The sequence below is a fragment of the Mizuhopecten yessoensis genome, unplaced genomic scaffold (genome assembly GCF_002113885.1).
Source record: "Mizuhopecten yessoensis strain PY_sf001 unplaced genomic scaffold, ASM211388v2 scaffold11117, whole genome shotgun sequence".
In the NCBI taxonomy this organism is placed as follows: domain Eukaryota; kingdom Metazoa; phylum Mollusca; class Bivalvia; order Pectinida; family Pectinidae; genus Mizuhopecten; species Mizuhopecten yessoensis.
In genome coordinates, this window is record NW_018408888.1 from 385,633 (window position 1) to 398,404 (window position 12,772).

The 12,772-nt window shown below is 35.8% G+C and overlaps 1 protein-coding gene across 2 annotated transcripts in view; it reads right to left on the reverse strand.

Moving 5' to 3' along the window:
• LOC110466112 (thioredoxin-like protein AAED1) overlaps positions 1 to 6,490 on the reverse strand; it is a 14,895-nt gene extending 8,405 nt beyond the window's left edge. Inside the window, exons 1-7 of one of the 2 annotated variants that reach the window (XM_021522439.1) lie at positions 6,208 to 6,294; positions 4,781 to 4,842; positions 4,158 to 4,194; positions 3,203 to 3,234; positions 2,703 to 2,756; positions 2,062 to 2,170; positions 1,386 to 1,508 (exon numbers count right to left, since the gene is read on the reverse strand). In XM_021522439.1, coding sequence (XP_021378114.1) covers positions 1,386 to 1,508; positions 2,062 to 2,170; positions 2,703 to 2,756; positions 3,203 to 3,234; positions 4,158 to 4,194; positions 4,781 to 4,828 — 403 coding nt within the window. In that variant the 5' untranslated portion in view covers positions 4,829 to 4,842; positions 6,208 to 6,294. Of the gene's footprint in view, positions 1 to 1,385; positions 1,509 to 2,061; positions 2,171 to 2,702; positions 2,757 to 3,202; positions 3,235 to 4,157; positions 4,195 to 4,780; positions 4,843 to 6,207 lie in introns of both variants that reach the window. The other variant, XM_021522438.1, reaches the window with a different exon arrangement.
• Positions 6,491 to 12,772: the final 6,282 nt, after the last annotated feature.

Genomic DNA, 12,772 nt, shown 5'->3' on the forward strand with positions numbered 1-12,772 from the left:
TATGTATTGGTTTGTATATGTATGTATTGGTTTGTATATGTATGTAATGGTTTGTATATGTATGTATTGGTTTGTATATGTATGCATTGGTTTGCATATGTATGTATTGGTTTGTATATGTATGTAATGGTTTGTATATGTATGTATTGGTTTGTATATGTATGTATTGGTTTGTATATGTATGTATTGGTTTGTATATGTATGTAATGGTTTGTACATATATGTATTGGTTTGTATATGTATGTATTGGTTTGTTTATGTATGTAATGGTTTGTATATATATGTATTGGTTTGTATATGTATGTATTGGTTTGTATATGTATGTATTGGTCTGTATATGTATGTATTGGTTTGTTTATGTATGTAATGGTTGTATATATATGTATTGGTTTGTATATGTATGTATTGGTTTGTATATGTATGTATTGGTTTGTTTATATATGTATTGGTTTGTATATGTATTGATTGGTTTGTATATGTATGTATTAGTTTGTATGTGTATGTATTGGTTTGTATATGTATGTAATGGTTTGTTTATGTATTGATTGGTTTGTATATATATGTATTGGTTTGTATATGTATGTATTGGTTTGTATATGTATGTATTGGTTTGTATATATATGTATTGGTTTGTATGTGTATGTATTGGTTTGTATATGTATGGAATGGTTTGTATATGTATTGATTGGTTTGTATATGTATGTATTGGTTTTTATATGTATGTATTGGTTCGTATATTTATATTTATTGGTTTGTATATATATATTTATTGGTTTGTATATGTATATATTGGTTTGTAAATGTATGTATTGGTTTGAATATGTATGTATTGGTTCGTATATTTATATTTATTGGTTTGTATATATATGTATAGGTTTGTATGTGTATGTATTGGTTAGTATATGTATGTAATGGGTTGTATATGTATTGATTGGGTTGTATATATATATGTATTTGTTTGTATGTGTATGTATTGGTTTTTATATGTATGTAATGGTTTGCATATGTATTGATTGGTTTCTATATGTATGTATTGGTTTGTATATGTATGTATTGGTTTGTATATGTATGTATTGGTTTGTAAATGTATGTATTAGTTTGTATATGTATGTATTGGTTTGTATATGTATGTATTGGGGAAGATAGCAGCACATGTAAAAGGTAGCTGATTGGTGTGAAGAAAACGAGATCCTCACCAAAAGGGAAATTTACTTTAAAACTTGAGTATATAAATTGCTAGACCTTATTTATGTGTTCCCAGTATAAAGACTACCTAATCCCAATATTAAACTTCAACTCACCACATCCCTTTATTAAGACTTTACTCACCACATCCCTTTATTAAGACTTTACTCACCACATCCCTTTATTAAGACTTTACTCACCTGGTCCCAGTATAAATGCTCCTCCTTGCTGCTTTATATTCCCCTCAAACTCCCCAACCTTTAAAGCGTTCCAGGTACTCCTCAGCGTCCCCATGAACAGATTCTGCTTGACATGCTTATTATCTGCTCAAAAGAAAGGACCAATGAAATTATCTCTGTCATCAGTCAATATCAAGTTTGGCTTTTCATGTCCTTCAATTATCAACAGTGAAAAAAGAGCTCAAACAATTTCCATATAGATTTGTTTTAAATACCATTGCTTTGCTGCACACAATGATATTTGCCAGAAGAACAAATGTGTTTCAATGATTTGGTTCATAATAAATCACACTGATCTTAAGCCTCAAACAAATTTTTAATTGATTGAGGTCAGAGGTCAAAATATAGATTCCAGTTGCCTACAGAAAGTACTTTTAGTACATACGATTCTGCCTTCCCAAGAGTAGCTGCATATACTAGATAGTACCTCTAGGGGCAATAGTACAGTAAATACACCCTGGACAAACAGTTTCAATGGCTGGGGTCAAGTGTAAAACCTGTAGTCCCCTCCTATAATTGTGGACCAGTAATCGGGGTATGAGCACTAGCATTAGTATCAATAACAATGGTCTGGCTCATTGCTATGGAATGGTTTGGTAAATTTTCGTATTCTGTAAAAACTGTACAAACTCCTTACTCTTCCCATCACCATGCACCATCTTCTCCGTCAGACTGAGAGTTTTGTAGACCTCTCTCTCTGGGTCAGTATACAGGGGGTAATTGAAATGAGTCTCCTCCTTGAATGGCTGAAATTGACGAAAACATATAGGTAGTACCAATATATTCAATCATCAGATTTAAACACTTCAAACCTGTATAGCATTCCCACTGAAGAATTGGTGGAGACACCTAAGACACGTATGGGTTGTCATTGTCACACTAAACTCTATTCTCTAATTGGTCTGTTAGTGTGAAAATAGCAAGTTTCATTCGCCATGGTTGAACAAAACATTTAGCTTTATTTTAACAACAAAATCTGACTTGTAAAATTGTAATCATTTGTTTCTTTTGTAATTAAATTGATAACAATTTTTTTTTATTAAGAAGCAGTTTTTTTTTCCAAATTGAAGTATTCACAGTCCAACAAATGGACAAGAACATGGTACATATTTACCTTAATAAACTTGTATGGGGCTGGTCCAATTGACAAGATTATGGTACATATTTACCTTAATAAACTTGTATGGGGCTGGTCCGATTGACAAGAACATGGTACATATTTACCTTAATAACTTGTATGGGGCTGGTCCAATTGACAAGAACATGGTACATATTTACCTTAATAAACTTGTATGGGGCTGGTCCAATGGCAACAATTCCTACATTAGCAGCCTAAAATATAAAATAAAAGTATTTATGCAACAACAACATTATTCAGTTAATAGACTCAAAAAAATATTGCTGAATATTATTGCTAAAATAAGATCAATTACATGTATATGACATTCATAATGTATAGGTTATAAAACATACAGATAGTTCCTATATCAGAAGTCTAGAAGATTGTTGGCAAGGAACCATGTGAGGTTACACTTTGTCGATTTAAAACAAAAAATATCTGTTGTGTATATCTTATTAATTGATGCTGATTGAGGCAGGAAGAATCTTTGTCAAACTTGTATTATAAGAGTATAAATTATACTTTAACTTAGTGTGTATACGCAGGTCTGTGAAAGCCAAGATCAAACTCACTTGAAACAAAAACAAATGAACTCTGTTGGTGAATGTGCAAATAACAAAGTTACCATGTCACAGTAGCACATGAGAACAATATTTACCTGAAGGTATTCGGGTGGGACAATTCCTAAATCTGGAGAAAAAAGAAAAGATAGAATAAATTAACTTGGAATGACACACTATAGTCCTTATGATACTTTAGACCGGACAGAATACTGGACGGCGTAGGCAATGCTTTTACTGCTGCTCATTCTACCTTCCTGGTGGACACTGGATCCATAAATGTTCAAACGAATAGTACAATATATACCTCATTTAACAATCCCTGCCCAACTGCATTGTGGTTTATATATATGCAGTAACCTCCCCTTGACTATACAAACCTGTTACCACAGCTCAGTTTCTTTTACAAAAATTATGAAACAAGTTATTTCAACTTATGTTAATCATTCTTGTTGGCCAAGATGTTAGAGCGCAGGGAGTCTTAATGTGGGAGGAAACCAGAGTACCTGGAGAAAACCCACGTAGTCGGGCAGGTGACCCAATCGCTTTTCCCATCCCTTTCACGTCCTATGAAAGAAAAGAACCCCGGCAGCCTTGCTGAAAGACACTGCTATCCACTACGCCACCGACAACCTACAAACTCAGTTGTTAACAGTGATAGTCTAACAGTTTGAAGTCCAGGATTAGAATCCCAGCCTAGCCATGCTGACTTTTTTACACTCCGAACACTATTTTTGATATGTTCTCATAAATGTTACAGTTTTTGGCAGCGGTACGGGGATCCTTAAATTTCACTACACTACTGTGTCCCCTCAGAATGACATTAAAGTCAAAAACAAGTGATTTATGAAAATTACATAGATAAATCATCTGTGGCAAAAAAATCACATTGACATTTCACTATAACTTAGTGACTTAGTTCAAGAAATACTGTCCATAAGTTTAATGTATAATCGTATTTTCTCCAACATTGCTAATCATACAGGGTGCTTATTCAGGTGGTATGCAGTAATAGATTATCATTTGCCAAATTTTTAATAACCTAGAACTTACCTCCTATGTAATCTTTGCAAACAAAGCAGTGGAAGTGCTGTAACAGACACAAACCAAACCTATACAATGTATACAATGTATCACTGGAAGTAAAGGATAAAGATTTATAAACTTCTTCATTATGAAACCTAGTGTCTCGTGGAATGGGGAGGCATTTCAGGAAATTGTAATTAATGAAATTAATGCTTGGACTAGCCCAGCTGTACAGGTAAAGGTTATCATTTGCTGTTTGAACATTATAAACAGGAGTTGATTCAGCTACTGGCCCTCTTGCCCAAGTTAACAGTTAATGCTGCAGACCTGTTCATTTGCAAGGAATACAGTATGCTCTTATAATTATAGGAAATGTTGTTGTTGTTTTTTTATTTTTTTTTATTTATGAAACATAATTATATTGATATATTTTTTACATCTTGAAATGTACATGACTGGGTCGATCGATGGCGACTACTTAGCTCAATTGGTAGAGCATCCATCTAGAGTTTGGGAGGTCCGGGGTTCAAACCTGGTTAGGCCATGCACTCCTCTATTTTCACTTCTCAAAATTCTTTTGTTACAAAACTGGCAAGCTTGCCAGCCCTTATTTAAGCACAAAGTAAATCCTTGGTAAGGGGATACAGAACCTGGGTTGTAAATAGTGTTCTCTTTAGTATCCTCATCTGGACCTGCATTTCTCTTTCTCCTACTACACACAAAACATCCAGAGAAAATATTCACCTTTATTTAGTTTTGACATTAACATAGATCGGGGACATAGTCAATATATTAAAATAGATCAGAGACATTGTCAATAAATATATACAGATCATGGATATTGCCAATAAATGAACACCAATCATGGACATTCAGACATTCAAATACATAAAGATCAGGGACATAGTCAATACACACAGATCAGGGACATAGTCAATACATACAGATCAGGGACATAGTCAATACATACTAATCAGAAACGTAGTCAATACATACAGATCAGGGACATAGTCAAACATACTGATAAGGGACATAGTCAATACACACAGATCAGGGACATATTCAACACATACTGATCAGGAACATAGTCAATACATACAGATCAGGGACATAGTCAATACATACAGACCAGGGACATAGTCAATACATACAGATCAGGGACATAGTCAATACACACAGAGCAGGGACGTAGTCAATACATACAGATCAGGGACATAGTCAATACATACAGATCAGGGACATAGTCAATACATACAGATCAGGGACATAGTCAATACATACAGACCAGGGACATATAGTCAATACACAAAGATCAGGGACATAGTCAATATATACAGATCAGGAACATAGTCAATACATACCGATCAGGGACATAGTCAATACATACAGACCAGGGACATATAGTCAATACACACAGATCAGGGACATAGTCAATACATACAGATCAGGGACATATTCAATACATACAGACCAGGGACATATAGTCAATACACAAAGATCAGGGACATAGTCAATATATACAGATCAGGAACATAGTCAATACATACCGATCAGGGACATAGTCAATACATACAGACCAGGGACATATAGTCAATACACACAGATCAGGGACATAGTCAATACATACAGATCAGGGACATATAGTCAATACATACAGATCAGGGACATAGTCAATACATACAGATCAGGGACATAGTCAATACACAAAGATCAGGGACATAGTCAATATATACTGATCAGGGACATAGTCAATACACACACAGATCAGGGACATATTCAATACATACAGATCAGGAACGTAGTCAATACATACTGATCAGGGACATAGTCAATACATACTGATCATGCAGGGACATAGTCAATACATACAGATCAGAGATATTGTCAATAAACTAACACAGATATTCACAGACATATATGTTATACTCCACAGAGACCAAAATCGCTTTAAATGCGGAGGGTTATTTATTATTATATAAAGATCAGGGACATTATCAATTTATAAATACAGATCATGGACATTGTACATTCAGATCAAGAATATTGTCAAATTAACACGCGTGTTACTATACCATACCCGAGTGAAAACAACAATTGTTTTCTGGTTTTTGAAGATATCTGAAAAACAAATCTTGTTTCCCAACTCATCATAGACAAACAATGTATGCAGTTTTTCAAAGTCCACAGCAGTTTCTTGTTTTTCTCCTTTGCACAGTTCCGGGTCGTCCACTTTTTCGTCTGCCATCTCTCGTTTGTTTTGACATGTGCATGTCTATCTCAACAGAAACGTTTGTAACGAATGGAGCACTACTATAGCTAATTTTTGTTTGATACAACATTCACAATACATGTAAAAGTTGTTTCCCTTTAACCACAAGTTGATCAGAAGTAAGGGAGATAATCCATGTGTTCTTGCTACATAGATGATTTACTGTTTTCTTGTTAAAATGTTCAAATTCAAATTCAATTTTGATAAAACGCTCTTTTTCTGTGTCAAAGCGTTTGTTTATCTATTTCATAACATTCTAATTATAACAATGTTTCAGTATACAATAATTAGGGTTACTGACAAAAATAGCTTGGCAACGCTCTTGGTATGAACCCGATAAGATGTTCTAAGCATGGCTAGCTTAACAGACAGTTTACGCATTTTTTTATTTAAAAAGTATTGAAATTCAGAATAAAACCAATTTATAAGAATACATTCATTATATCGCCACTGAATATATATAAAATATTTGTGATATTTCATATTTTTCTCAAATATTGCATTAAAAAATATAAACAAGAACTTCTCAAGATGATCATGCTTTGCAAAACCGGCCCCTGGTAACCTATACCAACATGGTGCATTATAGTTACACTGCAGTGTATGTAAATACATAATGGATGTGCACCAGACATCTTGACCTATATATGCACAGATGTGTCAATGTGTCCCTATTTCTTTATCAGACTGCAGAGACCTGTGATACAGGTAGTCTTGACGTACATCTTTATATAAAGACGTGTTTTATAGACAGGTGAAACAGGTATGAAGCACATACACCGGTGTGTATATAAGGTGCAGGTGGACATGTTATATAAACGTAATCTTAAACTTGAAAGGATGTGAATCCCACTGGGTTACACCCTCTACATAATACCTGTCGAACGTTTTGTCAGACTTTCTTTTCTTACCTGTATTATGCAAGTTCTAGACTGGATACTTTTTATAAATTTAGAAATAACTCATTTAAGAAATAATTTACAAAATACTCCAGATTGAAGTCTGTGTCCATTATATTGTATAACAAGACAATAAAATAACTCCAGTATTTGCATGACAATTGAGATAAAGTTGTACACTCACAAACATCGAACTAGCAAGTCCCAAACTGGATTGTTTCTAAATTTAAATTACGTCAGAGTGAAGTGTCAAACATATTGTAACTTACGTAGGTATTATCAGTATGTAAGTGATAATATTTACTGAAGCAATCGAACTCGTCCGCCAGCTAACAAACATAGTAATTAATGATAATACAAATGAGAAAGTTTGTAGCAAAACGTCCAATTAAAAAGAGCAAGAAAAGTGAACAAAGTATTTCTACATATTTTTTAAAATAAAATTGTATCCAATTAAATTGTAACAAATTATGTTGGTCAGTTGTTTCCTCACTAAATACACATACATTCGTTGTCATGTATCAGTTTTTACGCCGAAGCTACTATACTTAAAAAGCATATCATTTAAAAAAAATGTAGATTATCATATCTGTTTTATCCCCGATGACATTGTGATATGTTTGAGAATTCCCCCACGGACTTTTAGCGGGGAAAAGCTTCTTGTCTGAACTGCTTGGTTTCGACTTTCAAGGAAGTACATGAACACACCTCTGTATACAAAACAAACACTATTTACCTGGATATTTACAGGGTATGTACGTGAATGCCCTTTATAATATGTAATAAACACGAACGTAGATCCAGACAAAGACATATAAAGCCATGTAGTATACGTCTCAGGGCCCGGGTGTTCAGAATTTGCTCAGCTTAACCAAAGTCAAAAACTTTTCTTATGTAACACATTTCGAACTTTTCAGACATGTCATCACAACGTTTTGTTTATGGAGTTAAAATAAATACAAGCGATATAAAATATTGATATATTAACATTTATAATTATTTAAAAATTTGAATTACAGCCCGTTAATTATAAGCTGACCCAAAATTTGAACAATCGGTCTCTCTCTCGAATATTCATGATGACATAAAACTTGTTGATAACTTGATAGTTTCTTAATCTAAAAGAAAGAACCTGGTAATCGTAATATTTGTATCATTACACAAATAACTACCAGAATAAATGTTGACTTTTACAAATGGTTTTTCGAAAAAGAATCAATTTGAAAGTGTCGCTTTCCATGCATTAAACCTAACCAAGCTTTAATACAAATCCAACAATACGTCAACATACCTGTCTGGTAATGAACACCCCTGGTAAATGCCGAGTAAGAGATATGGACTATAAAAGCTTCTTTACAACTACAGGCCTCCCTGGTGTTTTGTGAATGAAAGCATTGCGTTATTATCGGATTCCGAGTGAAATACAATACACGCACTTGTTTCAAACACCCCCTCAAAAAAGAAAAAGTCTGCCTATTTGTTTACATGTCTGTTTGGGTGGTTGAGAGCAAGGAAATTTAGGATGTCGCCTATAGATTCAGGTGAAGAATAGACCTGCTGTAGCCCGCGTATCGTAGGAGGCGACTAACTGGGGACCCCTGCAGGTTCAGGGGAAGAATAGACCTAATGTAGCCCACGTGTCGTAGGAGGCGACTAACTGGGGACCCCTGCAGTTTCAGGGGAAGCATATACCTGCTGTAGCCCACGTATCGTAGGAGGCGACTAACTGGGGACCCCCTGTAGAAGACATGCTGCCATTTGCGATATTTGGGATCCATATTGTTTTCCCTCTATTCTCACATCCGTACTCTTTATTATCGACGTTGTCTCCGTAAGAACCCGTCTTCATATGACATTAGGTTCCTTTCTGATTAACTTCTAATAGGTAATATGGGAGGGCTAGGATTTGGGGCGATGGGCTGGCCTGGCGTTGAGGGCACTGGCGATGGGATGGGCTGGCCTGGCGTTGAGGGCACTGGCGATGGGATGGGCTGCACTTAGGAAATTGGGAGGTTGGGGCAATTACGGAACACCTGTTATCATGTCTGGGTTTATTTTGACCAAAGAATATAACCAGGTAATATGGAAGGTAGGAGGGGCCTGGGGATGTAAGGCACTGGTGGGCGGTGAAGTATTTGGAGGTTAATTTTGACCTCCCTTGCCCATAGTAAGTTACCAGATAACATGGCAGGGACAGCCGGGAAGGAAAGACTGAAAATAGGTATATGTATGTAGTAATACATGATAAAATGGCACACCTGTATTACAGTATTACACAATCCACTTCAGGTCTGGCATTGTTACTCAAAGTCACGAGGATCATGGATTGCACAGACGGTGATGTAGAAATGTAGTACAGGTCCCTCACCTGATGTCCATGTGATTAAGTGTGTCATGTATACATGTTCATGATATAGTTGTTTGCTTGGTGAGTCAGTAGGATTGTCAAAATAGAATTTCAAGAATATCTCGCGACCGACTAGTGAATGGCCGTTCTCGGCAAGCTAGATATATTATAATGTATGCGAAACCATGTTTCGGGGTTAACATTCTCAAAAGTTGTGTACATATTAATGTGTACAAATGTACCGTCAATTTGTTCTGGAGCTATAACACTTCCTTGACATATGGTGCCCGTCCGAAATGAAGAATTAGAGCCTAGTCTACATATATAAAAACTGAATATATTCCGTGTTATGTATCTCAGACAAAGTTTACCTGGTAACCAGTATCCAAACATAACTGAATCTATTCCGTGTTATGTATCTCAGACAAAGTTTACCTGGTAACCACTATTCAAACATAGCTGGATGTATTCCGTGTTATGTATCTCAGACAAAGTTTACCTGGTAACCGGTATTCAAACATAACTGGATGTATTCCGTGTTATGTATCTCGGACAAAGTTTACCTCGTAACCGGTATCCAAACATAACTGAATCTATTCCGTGTTATGTATCTCAGACAAAGTTTACCTGGTAACCGGTATTCAATCATAACTGGATGTATTCCGTGTTATGTATCTCGGACAAAGTTTACCTCGTAACCGGTATCCAAACATAACTGAATCTATTCCGTGTTATGTACTTCAGACAAAGTTTACCTCGTAACCAGTATCCAAACATAACTAAATCTATTCCGTGTTATGTATCTCAGAGAAATTTTACCTCGTAACCGGTATCCAAACATAACTGGATGTATCCGTGTTATGTATCTCAGACAAATTTTACCTCGTAACCAGTATCCAAACATAACTGAATCTATTCCGTGTTATGTATCTCAGACAAATTTTACCTCGTAACCGGTATCCAAACATAACTGGACGTATTCCGTGTTATGTATCCCAGACAAATTTTACCTCGTAACCGGTATCCAAACATAACTGAATCTATTCCGTGTTATGTATCTCAGACAAAGAAGAACAAACAAACTCTTACACGAATTACAAGCTATACTCATGGCTTATAATATAGCATATGTCCTTGACCTTATCTAGTAATAAAGTATACACCATATTTATAAGGGTTTAAAGCGGGAAATTTATCCCAGACTAACCGGAATATGAATAGAGTATCCCTATATGGTTACAGAATAGTCCTACTGTCCCAATAGTATCCCCAAAATGGTTATAGATTAGCCCTACTGTCACAATAGTATTCCCTAGATGGTTATAGAATAGTCCTACTGTCCCAATAGTATCCCCTAAATGGTTATATAATAGTCTTACTGTCACAATAGTATCCCCTATATGGTTACAGAATAGCCCTACTGTCACAATAGTATTCCTTATATGGTTACAGAAAAGCCCTACTGTCCGAATAGTATCCCCTATATGGTTATAGAATAGCCCTACTGTCCCAATACTATCCCCTATATGGTTATAGAATAACCCTACTGTCACAATAGTATCCCCTAAATGGTTATAGAATAGTCCTACTGTCCCAATAGCATCCCCTAAATAGTAACAGAATAGCCCTACTGTCCCAATAGTATCCCCTAAATGGTTATAGAATAGCCCTACTGTCCTAATAGTATCGCATATATGGTTATAGAATAACCCTACTGTCACAATAGTATCCCCTATATGGTTATAGAATAGCCCTACTGTCCCAATACTATCCCCTATATGGTTATAGAATAACCCTACTGTCACAATAGTATTCCCTATATGGTTATAGAATAGACCTACTGTCACAATATTATCCCCTAGATGGTTATAGAATAGTCCTACTGTCCGAATAGTATCCCTATATGGTTATAGAATAGTCCTCCTGTCCCAATAGTATCCCCTAAATGGTTATATAATAGCCCTACTGTACCAATAGTATCCCCTATATGGTTACAGAATAGTCCTACTGTCCCAATAGTATCCCCTATATGGTTACAGAATCGCCTTGATGTCACAATAGCATCCCCTATATGGTATAGAATAGTCCTACTGTCTCAATAGTAGCCCCTATATGGTTACAGAATAGCCCTACTGTCACAATAGTATCCCCTATATGGCTATATGGTTACAGAATAGCCCTACTGTCCGAATAGTATCCCCTATATGGTTATAGAATAGCCCTACTGTCCTAATAGTATCCCCTATATGGTTACAGAATAGTCCTACTGTCCCAATAGTATCCCCTATATTTTTATAGAATAGTCCGACTGTCCCACTAGTATCCCCTATATGGTTACAGAATGTATGTATATATAGTATATTCTGTAGGAGAGAAATGAGACTACATAGTACGAAACAGTGACCTATATATTTGTATTGTCTCTGTTCAAAATTACGAGATAAATCGACATATGAGCAGGCGTCCTGTTGCTGTACATGTTAGAACAGGAAGCACCTATAAGCGATGAGTAGCGATCGACTGGTGGCGTGGATTACACAATGTAGTAGTATCCCTGTTATGGCGGACTGTACTATCCTAGAAACGTTTTAATGTATGTCATGTAAACCGTTTTAGTCAGACAAGTATAAAAGACCAGCTAACAGTTACATATGTATAGGCATGATTTCCCTACGGATTGGCAAGCCCCTCCCTTTTAATATGCTAGTTCCCTGACCCCACTAGTTAGAGACCTGCACAAACACCTGACCTAATCAGGACCTAATCAGAGATGTGTAATATATAAATAATTTAACATTTCGTTGATGATTCATATTTCTATAATAAACCATGGACTTAGATAGCAAATTCAGTGAATAAACAATGCATAATTGATCTTGAAAGTACCGAAGACCTTGTTTGGTTTTAGTTGCACCACGGCGCATTACTACGTTTAAAAACCTGGTTACAGTATTCACGTATTTGAGTTGGCTGGGTTCCAAGATCTCCAAGTAGTATAACGTAGTGCTCACTGATGCACAGCGACACACCCCCGTTTATCGAACGTAGCAGCCTCGTCCCGTACACATTCCATTCATTCAATAATGGGGATCTAGAAACCTTGCCCGCCATATCGTACCACCGGTTG